This window comes from Stigmatopora nigra, chromosome 22 (genome assembly GCF_051989575.1).
Source record: "Stigmatopora nigra isolate UIUO_SnigA chromosome 22, RoL_Snig_1.1, whole genome shotgun sequence".
Lineage (NCBI taxonomy): Eukaryota > Metazoa > Chordata > Actinopteri > Syngnathiformes > Syngnathidae > Stigmatopora > Stigmatopora nigra.
The window spans coordinates 6098327-6116256 of NC_135529.1; the positions used below are offsets into that span (position 1 = coordinate 6098327).

The 17930-nt window shown below is 39.4% G+C and overlaps 1 protein-coding gene across 1 annotated transcript in view; it reads right to left on the reverse strand.

Annotated features, from left to right (window-relative positions):
- Window positions 1-17930, reverse strand: part of LOC144215418 (adhesion G protein-coupled receptor A2-like) — a 34051-nt gene that overhangs the window by 14434 nt on the left and 1687 nt on the right. The window contains exon 2 of the mRNA XM_077744338.1: window positions 2726-2797. Coding sequence (XP_077600464.1) covers window positions 2726-2797 — 72 coding nt within the window. The remainder of the gene's footprint in view (window positions 1-2725; window positions 2798-17930) is intronic.

Here is a 17930-nt window from a genome sequence, read left to right on the forward strand (position 1 = left end):
TAGCCTTGCTCTCTGAAAAGGAGTCAAACCTCCACCATTATCGTAGCCGTTGAGCGTCCTGACTGCTGAGATACTGAAGACAAGTTTGTGTAAATGCGCCGCCTGTAAAATTAAAGACAATTTTACTCGCTGAGAACTTAAAAGACAGTGACGGCAGCCCAAGTTACACTAGTCTTTTAGCTCAGTAGTCAGCATGGTCAACTGCTAAAGTGATTTTATGGGTTTAAAACCCTGGCCAGAGAGAGGAGCAATAGAAAATGGCACTCAACTAACTACCACCAAGTGTACACATACATTCTTTTTAGACATCTTTGCTGTAAACATCAGTTAAAATGTAGTTTGTTATACTTTTCTTCCAAGGGACAATTCTGGCAACCACAACTGCCAGTATTTTTACCTCAAATTGAAGCAATTTTTGAGAAAACATTTTAAATGGTGCTCATCATCCAGTGCAACCGAGTGTGCACCGCAAAGAAAACAAATAATACAACAGAGTGTATTTGAATTTCCACTTAAGGGATTATAATCCGTCAAATAAATGTGTTTTCAAACTAAATTAAGTGTGTGCAAGCTAGTGAGTGTTTATCTACTATGCATAGGGGAAGAGATGCTGAGCTTTTCCCTGATGTGTGTTTATTCAACCCTCGTGGGTTTGCCTTTTGATTGACCACATAATATGACTAACTGTTCACTGCGGCTCCAAATGACAAGCATATGGAAATGACATACTGGAATCAATGAGACGACCAAAACAGAAATGGCAGGTTTATTTGGCCAAATAAAAATGGAAGCTACAGGAAGGAAAACGTATAATGGCTCCATTTCCCCACAAGACATTGCAACAGAGAATTTGAATGTTGCATTTTTTACATCAAACATCAATTTTCCCATTTGCTGGAATGCAATGATCAGCGGTGCGGCTCAATTAAAAGGCTGAATAAGCGGACCTCCACTGTAGAATTTCAGAGAGCCTGCAGGGAAGTGAAATGAAGCCTACATGATTTACGTTCTATGTGTTCTCCCTACAATGGACACCCAAATCTCTCGATGTGAAACCTCGGTCCGGCCGCTTAATTTACTTTGTCAGCCTTTTCGGTTTTTGGGAAAAGCTTCACCCGGTTGTCTCCTGCTAGTTCTACCACTGCTGCACATACAATGGCCAGCGAGAGGCCAAGCTCGAGTTACTCTAGCCAGCAACCCTTCAGCAGCATGGGGAACATTGTCCAGAAGTGAATAAAAAAACAAGCACTTTCATCTCACTTTACATTGAAAATGTTTCTTGGACTCGTTCTCATCCGTTCACCCATTCTTCATCAGCATATTTTCTAATGTAGCACGAGATTGGGTGACCTCGCTGCAGAGTTGCAGACAAGTGTAGAGGTAAATACACACATGATAATTACAGCAGCAAATTGAAGTCTATTTATAACAATTGTGAGATGTTTGCAAATGTTTATGGGTGACGCATCCGGCTGACATGTGGTACTAATACGCCTTTATCGTGTGTTTGTGAAGCTACAGCATCCTGACCCAGAGGACGAGTGTGTTGATCGCTACCAGAATGTGGCAAAGCTTTCTTCAGTTATTATAAAGCAACAAAACTGTAGAGAGGCAATCGTGCGACGATGTTATTGGTAAACACACCAGACCAATGCAACCGCTGCACAAAGATAATAACAGACAGACACCAATGTCATAGGTTTAGCACTTCACCATTTCAGTAAGTGATGAGTGCACAATTTCTGCCTCCATAAAAGAGAAAGTAAAACCGACAAAGATGATAAAAACGATTTACAATTCAATGATAGACCAGATTTTTTGGGATAAAATATGCCTCTCGACTTGTCTTATCAAATAACATAAGACGTCGGGGTACCTCAGGAAATCTCAGTCCAAAGGGACTGCATTTAAATTCATTGTTTTCCTTTGAGTTTGGCTCTACTGCCAAAAAAGGAAGGTTTTCAACAAGGGATATTAAGAGGAGACAAAAGTAAGCAGAGAAGAAGAATATACAGCCATTTATGGAAGCTAGTCTGAGAAGGAACATTCAACACATTGCGCACATTTCCTACTATATTAGGATTAGTACCTGGAGAAAGGATTTTATTTCAAAATAATGATAATGTAAGGTTCACATTTGTATCATTGGAAAAGGAAACTTCTTTTATCCCCCTAATTTGGGCAAATTATTTTTTAAAAAAGGACAGATGAACTACACAATTGTACCATCCCTTGACTGACTTGAAATGAGTAGCTGAGTTCAGTCATAGAGCAGAAAAGCCATTAGAGTCTTTGTAATGTTTATTTCACTTGTCTGTCATCCGTCTAACAGCTCATTGAAAGAGATAACACCACTAACAATATCTAAAGGAGGGAAGCCGACAGCCTCCCATGACGAGGGATTTGTCGGACTGAGAATGACTGAGGTGTAACCTTAACAACCTGTCAGTAGAACTAATGCATAACGAGCCTGAACAGAGGATCATCCTCCTTGTTGGCCTTAAGCCTGCAGAATGGAGCACATGAGAGGCGCTCAGTTCCCATCATATCCTGCCTGATTCGCTCCCCAAAGGCCCCAAAGCGAAAAAGCAGTTCACACATATGGCAAACTACACACACACACACACACACACACACACACACACACACACACACACACACACACACACACACACACGATACACATGCCAGGCTGATTATTGATAAAGATTGATGAGCTACTCACAACTTCTCCAGGGCATTAAGTCCAAAGAAGGAGCCATTGTTCAGGACTTGAATTTTGTTGTGGCTCAGTATTCTGCAAAGAAAAAGAAAATCTTAACTCGAGAAGATGTTAAAATACATTTGATCATACTGACGTTTATTTTAGTGAAAGAGTAAGAACACTGTGCTCATGCCAAACAGGAGACTAAATGGTTCCAAATAAAGTTGAAATGGGAAAAAAAAACATCTGGATTATGAGCGTATTGGTAATCTTGATCATCATTTTCCATGCTTTTGTACATCAAAAGGGAAAATTTTACACATAAGGCATAAGCTTTACACACGAGGTCTATAGCGTCTGGACACCGTAGTCTTATCACCGCACAGACACAATGGAAGTGAGACTGAGATACTAAGTAGCAAGGGATCATGGGAAATGGACACTCCGAGTCAACAAGGCTCTTTGGTTGTCACAATTTGAGAGTGAAGCACAAGTGGCAGGCGCTGTGATGTGGCACTCTTTTAGTAGTGAACAGAGGAAGTGTGGTTGCACTCCATAAACGGGATGTTGGCTTTGCTTTTATATAGGAAGAAAAGACCTAATTGGCGAGATTGAAAATATTTTCCCCCACCTTCTACAAGGTAATTGCAGCATGTGTCAAAATTAAAAAGATGTATTAGTTTGGATTTAAATATCAAAGTTCTTTTGTGTTATTGTGATTTCACTATTCCCCAAAATAAATTTTAGTATGAAAGACAAACTGTTGTTATACTTTTTTTTTAAACATTTTTAGTCATGCTGCAACTCTTCCTGCCCTCTCGGAATCTAAAATCGGGCAGTCACATCCATTCATAACATCCTCACTTTAATAGGAAGTGACCTGCTAAAATACAGAGTAAAACAAACAGGCACAAACAGCACTCCTTTATTATAATCCCACCCTTCTTTTGTTAACAATGTGATCTTGGCTGGTCTGTGTGCAACTATAGGACAGATACAAACAAACAAAATAAAAACCTTGTTCCTTTAAAAAGTCGCAGAGGAATGTCTTTTCTCATTTTGTAGTTCAAGTCACATTCAAAGTGTTCCTCACTGCATATTAGAAAAATGTCCTGTTTAAAAAACACCTTGCATTGTGTATTATTGAATTCTAAGTGACTCTCACTCATGTTGTAATAATATATATGATTAATCAAAATTAATTCATCAATAATTCAATTTGATAAAGCAGCAAAACCTAGAATTATGTCATCAAATGAATGAATAATGAACAGAAATGAATTATTTAGATTTTCAAAATGGAAAATAATTAAAAATAGAATAAAAAAATAATGGCAGCAATGATACAGAATATTTGTTCACCTCGCAACCTGTCTGAAAAGAAGAACCCAAAAGGCCGTTTTCTGGATCATACATTAAATTACATACATGTATTTTTATTCACGACCTTGGCAGACATACTCTAGTTTTCATAGCTGCTCACAAGCTTGTCGACAGTTTTCAAGTTTACAGCCCAGGACATTGCCTAGTGGTGTCTCACCACGGGACACCAACACGAGCGCCATCATTAACACACATTTGGGGTTTTAAGATATTTTCCTTCGTACCACGTGGTGATTAATAGGGTGTTTGTGACATTAAATGTGCCTTAATCGAGACAGTGGAGCCATGAGTGCACCTTTAAAAGCAAGACTGGCTGTGAACAGTCAGTGAACCCCTCCCCAGCCCCACTTGTTTCCTACCACATCAATAAAAACACTGCCTTCAGCTCCACGCCTTCCAAGTATAAGTTAATGATCTGATTAAATCATCTAGCCTGAGTTTACTGGAACAAACTGGCCAACATTCACTTCTTCCCTTCAGCAAATACCCTCTCGAAAAGAAAGGCAACTTGTTAGCGAAATCATTTTTGTTTTCCTGCAATTAACATAATTGCAAAGGTTGTTGGAGAAAGGAGTGCTGATAATAAGAACCTATTCGTGCTGTGGCGTGGCTCGCTTTCTAAATACTTTCAGTAATGTATTATGTTGCTTTAAGACAAGAAAAAGTAAACAACTTTGATTATGTTTGGCAGCACTGTTTATAACCTGCACTTTGGGGGTTGAGACCGAGTGTGAACATGTGCCGTTGTGCATCAGTCCAGACAGTGTACTGTATGTGCAACTCACACATACACTTCATTTGGAGAAGAAAAAAAATGGAGGTCCGGCTGGTGAACACGCCAAAATGAACCCCCAATAAGCTTGAATAGGCCAAAACAAAACTCAAGACTAAAAGAATGATTAAAATGAATAAATAAAAACTAATTTCAGGTAATACGTTTCAAATGGAAGTTCCCTATACTGATCCTATTGATATGATGACTAAATATAATGCCTTCATCTATTTGTTTCATCATATTTCATATGTCCATGCAAATATTAAGTAGGGAGGTGCTTTAAAAAAGAAAATCTTCAACTGCTTAACCTGGACCATCTGCACCCCATGAATGGTCTCATGGGTATATAGACACTTTCTAAAAGACATTTTTATATGCATGATGGTGCCTGAATCTGAAGCTCTGCTTCTCACCACATGAGGTCTCTCACTTGACTTTGAGCAAAGCTTCATCATTATAACAGAAAGCATCCCTGAGATGAAAGCTACAGACATCCGGAACTGGCAGAGTAATTCAAAACAGATAGAAGAGGAGAAAGTCCCATCTGGTGAAGGAACACGACATTTAATTCAATACAGACTGGTAAAATACAGAATACTTTTCTGTGACTCAGCTTTTGTGTAAAAAACAAAACAAAAAAACCCCAATCAGGCAGGCCCTATGTTTGTCTGAATCTGCAAACATAGGGCCTGCCTGATTGGTGTAACTTTTGCTACCATCAAAATGTGCAGCTTTACTTTCGTTGGATTAATATACTCAATGTTTGTCTATAGAATTGTGTTCAATATTAGTGATCCTAATTTTCGTGTTACGTGAACGTGTAGAACTGACACTTATCATTAGAGTTTAAATGGATAATTCGACCGGTTTCATAGTTGACATTCCCAAATAATCGCAAACCAAAATAGTTATATTTAAAATTTTCCACACACAACTCCAATCAAGTATTTCCAGCAATATTAAGCATTTCCAGACTTTGCACAATTATGTGTGTGTGTGTGTGTGACATGTCGCTACATTAAGGACATTGTTCTCTTATAAACAATAAAGAGAGAGTTACTCTGAGAACCAGGGCGGCCGACCTCTGTAAACAGACCGAAATAGTCTGCGTTCCCATTCGGCTAAACAGGAAACCCAGCCAATTAGCTGTTTATTCAGAAGCCCACTTCCATGGTGAGGCCAAGAAGAGCGAGAACTTCCCGGCCGGACGGGCCTAGCAGACGGCGCAGAGCAGAGTTTGCTGGCAGGTGGCCGCTGACAAACACGAGGCCAAACAAGGTAACCATCCCAAGTAAGACAAATGTCATCAAAAGAAAGCTTTGCGACAGATTTGTAAACAAAGTCGATGAATAGAATTAGCTATACAACACATGGCATGCACTAACTTGGTCCAGACCATCTCAGTGCTGCATTTAGAATCTTTCATTCGCTTAAAAATTGAGGCCCCATGCACTAATTGAGTCATCTATGTTAAGCATGCATGTCCAACTCCAGTCGCCTTCAAAGACTTCTTGTAATCCATTTACATGTAATGCACATGAGATCAAAACATTGGTTGACTAGAGCCACAGAGATCAGTTCATGTCACGGTTAAATTAGTGAACAGCGTTGGTCACACAAATAAGCATCCATTCATTCATTTATAGTGTGTGAGCCATTCCTGTGAAAACAGATGCCTCTTGCAGAGTGTGAAAAGGATCAAATGATCAACGTGATAACCTTTAAGGCCTATGTGTGTATTTTACCCAAACATCTTTGTGTTATCTATTGTAACTGATAGCCTCTCACCTTAGGAACTTTCACTTTGAGGTTTCACATTTTATAGCTGTTTTTAGCGTAATTTTGTAAATTAACTTTGCATTAGTTGGAATGTAGCTCAAAAGTTGCTGAAAAGTTGAGTTGCTTTTACCTCTGTTAGGTTAAATGCTATACCAAAGCGGCCAGAAAGTGAACCAGAGTTCAGGAAGGAAAAATGTGCAGAAAGTAATCAATTGTAGCAACAAAATAAATCAGATTTCTTCCTAAAATTGTAAAAGGGTCAACTTGTCAATATGTATATGTTTGTACTGTAATGAAGAAACTGAAATACAGTAAAATGCTTCAGGAAAAAGAAAAAAAAGCAACAGAGAAATGACAAAAAAAGAAAGATAGAATTTCACTGGCTTTGGTGGAGGTCTTTGCCTTACTGACTATAACATTCCATCCTTGGCTTTATATGTCTTAGTTGCATTTCTAAAACAGCAAGACCTTTGCGCATTATTGTTTTTCTAAGTGTTGGATGTTCTCTAGATCCCTGAATAAGATGGTCTCCAATGTTGGACCTTGGAGACAGAGCCACACTATTGCAAGGATCAATTCCGCCTGTGGTCAACACCACATGTGTACCTGTCAGAAGAGTAAACTGCAGCTGCTCGTCAAAATTTTTTCCACAGCTGCTTTTGGTTGTGGGTCAATGTGTGTGTGTGTTAGAGTTGGGAGTGTGGTGCACAGCAGCAGCAGCAGCCCTCCTGTTCGCAACCTGGTGCAGAAGCGTGTCCCGTCCAAACCGCAACCAGAAGGTCGAAATGCCAGACAAAAAAAAAAAAAAAGAAAACTGCTGGCTTATTTTAGAGTTTTTTGTTTTTCATAACTGGGAAGCTACAATAAACATCTAATTGTGTCCCCCCAAAAAACAAAGTACTTGACAATACCGCTGATTATGCGTCTTTATCATCTCCATACATAGCGTGCGTAACATACAATTTTCATTCATCTTCCACACCGCTTAGCCTCACAAGGTTCACGGGGGGTGCTCAGGCGGGGGAGGCCCGGAATTGGTTGACAGCCAATCGCGGGGCACAATGAAACAGACAACCAGACACGCTCACAATCACACCGAATTGAAATCAAACCCGAGCGTCAGGCGCAATAACCACTGCACCATCGGTTGACCACATGAAATATTTTCATACTAAAATAAAGATTTGGAATCAAATGCATTGCTCGATCACTGTTTTTGATATACATTACTAAAACACTGTACAATGTCCTCCACTGAAAAAGAATATGCTGCTATGAAAAAGTGTGGAAAGAAAGCTTTAATTCAAACTTAGTTTGCTACCCTCAGATGTATTTACATGCACAGTATTTCCACCAGTTCCGGCTTTCACGTCTTTGTTTGGCCAATTTTTCAAAAGAAGTGTAAATTAGACCGAGAATAGTGTAAATATAGTTATTAATGATCACAGTTGAAGAAAAGGCATGTTTTGTGTTTAAACTAACATGGAAAATACACAATGAAAGCTTTCAGGGACTCGTAATATGAACACCGCATGCACGAGAGTATACACTGGTGAGCCAGCTCTAATACACATTTGATTAGATCTCATGGGTAAAATATAAAGTAAATATACTGTGGTCCTGAGTTCCACAAGTATGATTTAGAAATGTATAATACAAGTAGGAAATGCCACATCCTGGTTTGTTCAAGGCATGAATGAGATCCATTAGTGTCTAAAGTGCATACTTAAATAAACTTGTGTGGCCCTTAAATATTTAGACGTTACAAGGTGCACTGCAGCTGCAAGGAAAATAATGAGAATTTTGTCCGCATGATAATCCACATGAGAAATAATAATTGCTTGGCAACAGTAGATATTTGCCGTGCTCTCTGTTGGGGTATGTTCTAGCTCAGGGGAACTTTGATGGTAAATTGAGCGATGGTGATAAAGTGTCGAGATTAAACACTTCACTTTGAGACTTGTCTCCATATAGACAAAGCGGTACAGCTTTCGTCTAATAAAGAGTTGCAATACAAGGCAGTAGGCCACTATTTAAGCTGCAGATTTGGTCTTTACACCAGAAGTGAGGTGAAAGAGCAAAACTCCTAAAACAACCGTAGGAGCAATTGTCAGTCAGAGCCAGATAACGCGTGTGATTTTCCATGAGCGTCTCTTGGCTGAATTAAAGCTGTTTTAATTAGCCTACTATGCAGTGCGTGTGTCTCGGTAGTGCTGACTTTCTTGTAAATATAAGAAAAGTTTCCTAAGAGGTGATTCAGGTCTGCTGAAAGCGATAGAGGCAAGCATTGCGTGACTACTTTGATTTGTGTACGTTACGGCTAGAACGTTTGACAAAAGTCTGTCCATGCTTTTACTGCTTTTCTTTTCCTGCCTTAGTTCAAGTGCTGTGTAGATCAAAAAGATACTTCATCTTATAAATAGATATACATCACATACTTTGCACCCAGAGTAATGAGGAGAGTCATAGTGGAGCAACAATGTACGACTGCCAAACCAAAGATGGAATCAAATGTTGAATGTTTGTTGGATATGAAAGGAAAAATCATTACCGAAATACTTTCAGTTGGCGTAAGACACAGCAGGATCTATTATGAAGTAGAGGCAGACCTTTAAGGGTAAACAATATCAATGTCTTCATTCTTTGGCCAAACGGCCAAAATTTAACCTTTATAAATGTTAAGGAAATATTCAAAGTATTTAATATACTGTCATTAGTGTATGTCTCTCTGCGAGTAACAAAAAAGCGATCTGCAGTTGAATTTAGATGGAAGATAACATGTTTAATTTTGCCTCTGATGTCTGAGGTTTGGCCAGACATTGCGTGGGTTTTTCACAATTATAGTTTTGGCCTCGTAAATTGTCATTTAGAGAAACCGTGTGTGAATAAGAGTAGAAAAGAAACGGTATATAAATACTAAAATGTTAGTGCCAAGACAGCACAACACTGCTCAGTTTTCTGGCAGTAGATACACATTACGTGACGCTTATCTTAAAATCTGTGACATTTTTATCATTCCAGGAGACAAAAAATGATATTTTGCAGGCCTACAAAAACAGTGTGGGGTGAATCCCACTCTCTCTAATTTACTTAGAGTGGACCGAGGAAGAACACAAGCTGGGATCTCTCTCTTAGATCATCTTTTTTACACTAAGTACTTTTTAAGAGGCCTCGAGACTGTGCCGTGCTATTCAGCGCCTGGGTACATTCAAATTGCTTAACCCTTTCGTTTTACAAATAAAACCCGAACCCATGGTGCTGTGAGGCCACTTGAACCCGGACTCATCCTCTGAGAGTTGCTGTATTCAATACAGACGAGAGACTAAATGCCCTTGAGCACAACAGGCACTTTAGCAGCGAATGCACGTCAAGATTTGAATGGCATCATTGTCTCCGAGCCACTGGCAGCCTTGTAGCAATCACCAAAGAACATTGCCTGACTTCTAGGCTTTTTCGTACTTGCCATGGAGCATCCGTGTAATTGCACGCAAAATGTTTTTTGTGTTGGTTAACTGTGATTGAGTGAGTCAGTCTACTGGGAGACCACATTGAGGAGTGGAAGAGATTATGGACTTGCCTCCTGAAGTGGAAAATACGACTAACTAACGACTAAGAGCAAAAATAAACTCAAGGTTGAATTGTTTACTTCTTAAGTCTTACTTTACTTTGTTGTTTACCAGGATTGCACAATTGAGATTCTGAAGAACAACATTCTGCTTTTCTTGATGTGGACAAAAGTCTTTAGCATTTTCCTTTTTTGCTGCTTAAAAAGGTAAACAATCAATAACAAAATTCTTTCAGAATTGGGACAATGCATCCTACACTACAAATTTCAAAATAATCCACCTACAAAATACTAAAACAAAGTTTCTGAGAATATGTACTTGTGCTGAGACCAAATCTTTAAAAAACTAAGACAAAACAATATGTAAAAAATAATTCCTGACCTTGGTAGGAGATACTGCACTGTCTAAACAAAGCATACCGATATTAAACAAAAGCGGTTTGAAAATGGATCCTTGAGGTACTCCACATGAAAATTTGGTTCATTCAAATTGATGGTTTCATATTGTCTGAAAAATAAACCCTATCTTACAGATAAGATTGAAGTACTGAACCAAAAAATTAGCCAACACTTGGCGGAGGTAACTCCAATCCAAACATTATTTGTATAAAACAATCCAGAATGACTTGACTAACTCCGTATTTTGGATCGCTATATTAAGCACACGCCTGCATTTGATACTGCTTATTATAGAGCGTTCTGCATTGTGCTCCAGTGAGCAGACGGAGGAGCTATAGGCAGCAAGGCGTTGTGGTTTGTGGTCTGCAGATTTAGATTCATCTGTGACCTATCAGATGGATAAATAAGGAAAGTGTGCAATTTCAACTGGGTGAGTGTGTATGTGTGTGTGCGAGTGGCCCAAATGCTACCGGTCTAAAATTAAAATCAGGGTTTTAGAACCGTCTCTAATTAAGGTGGGAAGGACCCAACGACTATTTTGAGAGCTGTGGCCATGCACGCCCTTTCCACATGTGTGTGTGTGTGTGTGTTTTTGACACAACACACACAAAACAGAAGCCTTCGACTTTGAATGACTCCGATTAGACGGCGTATTTCTTTCTGGAGGTCTCCTACTCTGAATTTCTCCGATTAGCCAGTGTTTCTCTTTCTGAGCACAAGTTAGCAAAGACTGTGTGCTTGAGGGTGCATACAAATAGCTGAATATGAGAAATTGAATTCCTGCCGTGTGGTAAAAAGTAACAGACAAACCAAAGTGGAATGTTTATGGCTGACTCGCACGAACACAGTAGTCATCTTAGCCACACTATAAAATGTTTTTACACCTCTAATGAGGCAATTTGGTGAATTTGGCCTCTCGAATACTTGATTGGAATGCGCTGGATGCCGACTCGCACATTGTCTCATTGTTTGGTCTCATAACCAGCCTCTGTTTTCTGCTCCTGACCAAAAGCTGCCGGTGGGAAATTTAGTAAGTACAAAAGACTGGAACAATCTTTCCCACTTTCTCTATGAACTATTTGTGGCCATACTGTGCCTTTTGTATTGTTTGGACCATCAAAGCATGATCTTTACAATTAAAATGGATGGACATCTTTTTATTCATATCTAAATCACACAAGACCTAAAAATTTCAATTTGCAACCTTATTTACTTTGCATTTAAATATATATTTTTGTAATCATCGCAAAATATTGAAATTGCTGAGTCTGATTCTCCTTCCAACCCATGAAAAATGAGCCTTCATTTTTTTGCTTCTTCTCATCAATAAAAGACAAACTATCAGCATCTTGATAACCTCAGTTTACAGAATAAAATGATTTAAATAAATAGAAATGATGCATCACAAGGTTGCAAATCTTCTAAGAAAATAAACTTTTAATCTAGCAATTCCTGCTTATCAAAAAGGGCAAACAAGTCATATCCAGGAAAAAATTAAATTGAAATTTCATCTGAACCATTTGTACATATTTCCAAACATTCTTTTCCTGTAGTTCTAGTTTTAATTCTCTAATTGTAGAATGACCCATAAACAATTGGCGTCATCTTAGGTTAAGTTTCCTGTAAAAGCCTCAAGCCACTTTTAACATTTCGCTCGTGTTTTTGGTCAGTGGGAGGAAGTCAATAAGAAGGATATACATGCTTGGGAACATTCAAAAGAGTACAATGCAAACCTTTTGGCTACAATGCATCTCAAGACATAATGGTGAGAAGTATTCACTTCTAGAAGCTTCGAAATGATGAATAGTAGTATATGAAGATTGCAGATTGCGATGTTGATTTTAATGTAATCAAATCCTCCCAAGACACAGATGTGCTATTTATGATTAAGGACATGCTTAAACAATGTATGTTTTTCTTTATCTCGTGTCATTCTTTTAATTGAATGATCTACGGTGAGATATTGAGTTCGTTTAGTCCCGGCGAAACTCTGCATTTGTAATTAACGAGACCGTTGGCTCGCTCACAGTTTCACAATGTGCAAAAAAGTAGACACGCTTGCTGAAAGAAATATGATGATCTCACTGCACATTACGTTCCCCTACAATAGCTCTTTGTTACTTTCCAAAAATAAATCATTCCTACAGTCGCCATCTTTTTTTCCAAAAGTTGTCAGGTTACTCAAAAAAATGGCATAAATGCAGTTAAGTGCTAACCACACCTGCAATTGTGTATTATGAATTAATTGGCTGTTATTAATAACAATAATCCATTTTGAGTGGAAGGGACTGGGATAAGAATAAGAAACAACAAGTGAAATGGTCACTTCACCATAAATAACATTAAAGCCATTACAACTGCCTAAATATTATTGTCTTGTTTTCTTTGTTTTATTGTAGTATTACGGCAAAGTCACTGTTTTCAAAGTAAACAGTTCATTTTCATACGTCGTTTATCATCATCTAATCTGCTTTGTTAATAGACCTGATATTTATGTGAATGAACATGATTGTGTAGAAACAAATTGTGAAAAAGGAAGTGTGTAGACGTATGTTATTGTAACACAGGGGATGAATGGACCATTGTCACACTCACACACATGAAAACACCCAATATAGCCACAGGCATTCCCAATAGTGACAACCATTATATCCATGCATCAGTATGTGCCGGAGACCCAAAACGGGAAATTCGGGGGCCACTGCGGTGAAACGGAGGGTTAGGGAAGTTAGCACTGGCAAGGAAACGTCAAAGTCAGGCATATTTGGAGTAAGATAAGAAGAGACTGGAGCGAAAGGAAAAACTAAAACAACACTGGGCCACTTGAGACGACTATAACACATCTTTGTGTCCTCGCCAAGGTTTAGAGACATTGCAGTGTTTTACCCGACGCCTACGGCGAGCTGTTAAGTGAATTCCTCATCGAGATACGGCACCGCGCAATAGACGTGCGTCTATACGGGGTCATATGACCTTGACCTATCGGGGCAAGATAAAATCCCGCCCTTGTGTGGCATTGGCAGGTGCTCTAATGGGTTGTAAACTCAGAGTATCCGATGTCAGACCTTTGTTTGCTTTTTTGATTTATAGCTGACCGCTTGCCCCAGCTCACATGTGCGGAGGGGCGCCCCCCTCCTCTCAACACCTTTTCCCCCCCACATAAATAAACTGCAGTGCTGCAGGAATGCCTGGGGCCGCCACTCCTCCTGCTTTTGGGATCCTCCCCGCTGATAAGACGATTTCTCTGGACGTCTCATGGACGTGCACGTTCTCATGTCTGGACACACGCTCGCGCACTCAGACACATCTGCAAGGGCTTTGTAGGCCATCTATCCGCGTTGGGCAGGTTCAGCAAAAGGATTCAGTGCGCGGAATGACGGCTGAAAGACTCAGATTGAAAAGTAACGTAAGGCTAGCCAACTGAATTTTCTGTCGGAGTAAGTTGACTTTGAGTGAACAGAAGCCAACAGATGTTAGCAATATGATGCGGCTTCTGCTTTGATGCATGGCACCAAAGTTAAACATCTGACGGATTGTATAGGTGAAAAATCGAATAAAAGGGAATAAAACAACAACATCACGTCTTAATTCGAAATATCACAATGTCTCATCTGTGTTTTTGACCTTTTCCTTTAATTCTTACTGTCATCCAAAAATAATAGAAGAACAGAATGTACATCAGAATGCCAGCTGCATTCAGGATTGATGTGCAGGATTCACTTTTCCATTAAATAATCCTTCTTTATAGTTCCATATAGGTTACTAGGTTTGACAACATATTTTTTCGTTTTTAACGCTGGACAGTGTTTTAATCTAACTTACATTTTATGACAGTCAGGAATGCTAAAATACTTAAATGCTCAGTTAGAGCATTATTTCAAATCATGTCATTTGTAGACTAACTTTGGAAAGCAGATATCCGTACCAACAGAGTGAATCTATTTAACTTAATGGTTCTATAACATGATTTCATTTTTTCAACATTGAGTTAGGGTTCATGTTTAAACCGTTTTCAAACAATCCTTAAAATAAGATGAAAATACACTCCTTCGATTTAAAGGAAAACATCAGCTATTAACACCTATGACAAATTGCTTTAAAAAACATTTCTCCTAATTCACTATCTTTCAAATATTTGTGCCATATCAGTATTGTCGATTAAAGGCAGAAAGAACCAATATTAAAGTGTCAAACAAGCACAATTATACACTCCAACTACAGCACATGTTCAGCAGGCATCTGACTGAAAACAATTTTGAGATCAGACTAATAAGCCAATAATAGTATGGCATTCTTAAGTGCAAGCTTTACCCCGGCTGTCCCGGTTGATGGAGCATCCAAAAAAAGACAAGCACAATGACCTCACAGGATGTGTGTCGTCTAATTTGGGTCGTCACCCAACAGTCGTAACAATGACGACGGAAGGACGACAAGCACGGGTAACAAGTCACAAGGTGACTTCAGTACTTTCTACCACAAACACTGTGGGATTTCCATGCCTTCACATTTCTGCATCTTAACTCACTTTTCATGTGTAGGTGTGTCATAGAACACAATATCCTGTGGGACTTGGAAAGATAAATATATCAGTTGTTTTGCATTTCTTCTTTTTGTATGTACTGTATCTATCCTTTAAAAAGCTGATATCAGTTTGAGAAGCAAAAAGTGGATCGTCTCACTGTACTTTTCCATTACCAATAGAACTATGTTTCTGATGCTTTTATGCGCACCAGAAAATGAATTGAAAATCCAAATAAATCAAACGTTCAGACGTTTTTTGAACTTACAAGACTGTAAAATAAACTCATGCAATTGTGATTCCTTTCACAATGCACGGTGTATCCATCCTCAAGTTCTCTTTCACCCCTCCTTCACGCATAACGGCTAATAACAACAAAGTATTGGAGAAAAGCTCCGCTACACTGAGGGGCACATCCCTCTGAGCTCCTAGCCAAACTTCTCTCCTTCCTCTTTGTTTCTCTCCACCTCACATTGCACTTTCTCCCCTTTTTTTTCTGGCGAGAGCGCCGTCCATCATTCGTCGTCAGTCCCTCCCGAACAAATGCACTTTTCACTCCGCTTATCTGCCTCCCTTCTCTTCCTCCCCCATAGAAGCAGCTCCTCTGCAGCAGTGCATAATTAGACCTAAACACAAGGCTGCACAGGCTCACATCTGGAAGGAGTTTGGACATGGCAGTTTCCTACCAAGACGCCTAAATATTTAGGTTAAGAGTTACTGCGTGTGGACGAGCCTGTGATAAAGGGGTGGGAAAGGGACAGAATTGGGGAGCTGAAGATTTAACAAAAAAAAAAAAAACGAAAACAGGGAAAGTGCCATAAGATGACTGTAGTTCATTGCTGTCACTTTTATAATGCATCATTAAAGCTATGATAAGATTTAAAGACAAGAAAGGAGGGTGTTTTTAACATGATGCTGAATTTAGTGCTGGAGATAAAACATTAGGGCTAAAGGAGGAGTTTAGAACATGGTGGCACCCGGTTGCTTCTTCTGGGCTGGCAAGGAAAACAAACAGTTTTAATAAACAAATCCACATTGGGATTTCCTAAGAGGGTGAGGGGCCTCAGCTGGAATGTTCACGGGGGCCAGCTGTTCTGCGTTATACGTAGAAACAGGCCCCGGAAGCCTTCGACCTGCTCGGCTAGGAGATCCCCAGGAGAGAAGGCCGAAGCGGGGAGGGAATCGAAGCGAGGCTCACCCGAAGCACCTGGAATACTCGGCGCCATGCTCTCAGCGGATTGAGGAATGTTCGAAATAACACGAATACGTACACAGGCCGCATCTTGCATTCCACATCTGGACAAAATGTCACAAAGCTTAATTGGAGGACGGCCACCAGAAATACTTGCTGCATGTGTGACATATTGCGGGAGACAATGTACAGGATTGACAAGTTGATATGAAATATGGCAACATGCTGTCATACATACTACTGAAACACATAAATTACTCCTAAGTACGGGAACATAGTAATTCATTATAATGTGTGAAAGGATTTCAATTGTGAAACTGAGAGACCATTTCAGTAGTGTGTATGAAAGTTAATACCCAATAATGTTCTTTCTGGCTCTCAGAGTTGTCACTGTTTGTACAGGATTGCCATCCAATATTGCAATGGATTTTTGTCCACGGCTCCAATGCGGCATGTTAAGTATTTGTACCAAAACAAGTCAACCATAATGAGTAGGTGTGGCCATGGAAATGATCTTCAATCACCTCAACCACTGCTATTTTCCCTCTCCTGTTTGCAGCAATGTGTTTAGCAGATGTATAATCCTGACTTTATTAAGAGCGAAACATACGGCTCAATAAATGGACCACTGGCTGATTTTAGCTCTCCCAGGGCACAAATCTACTTACTTTACCTCATGTGTTCACTCCAGTCCAACCCTTTTTTTATATAGTGCAGCGACACTACACACACTGCAGGAACAAATAATATTTGAGAGCAACAGTGAAGAAAGCATTACAGCTAATTCTCGTGAGTGTACACTAACACCGCCCAAATATGTGTCACCATTAGATTATGGGCCCATTCTTCAGGCAAGATTGTATGTTTTGGCACGGCCAGCCGTTCTTTCAACTTAAATCCAAATAGACCACACAAACGAGTGCATCCCAGTACGAACATATCCGCCTAAATGGTGCTAAATTATCATGATGTCACGCTGCTCTCACAGGCTACACGTTTCTTTCCTCGGCGTAAGGTAATTGGGGGTAATATTTAATGGAAACAGTCAGCCAGTGAAATGTGTTTGCGTTTATTCTCATGCGAGGGGAGGAACATTTAAAGCGACAGGCTCGTGTCGAACAGGCGGAGCTACATAATGTCGATGAAGATGCTTTGTGCACAACCAGGCCAAATTAGGGACAAAGTACTTCAAGATGACCACTTTGGATCATCATAATTGTTGTGACTCCTCAACACCAACTTATTTTATAAGGTCACAATTGCATGTGAGGCCCTCAATCAAAATATTAAGTATGCATGCACCAATAAGATTCAATATTCTTTAACAACTGTATCAATAATGTCTTTGGAAAGATAACAGTGCACATTTTTCCATTAGCATATTTTTCATTGCAATCTGATGACACCACTTTAAGCATTGTATAACGCAGTATCGTAAATACTGATTCGCTGAACGTATATAAATAAACTCCATTGACACTTATGACTATTTGAGAGCAAACAATAAATATACAATATCATTATATATATGGTCACCATAACATCCAAGTACTCTATTTTCCAAATCTTTAAAGTGCAGAGCTGGATATTATAGTATCGAAACGTTTCCAATAT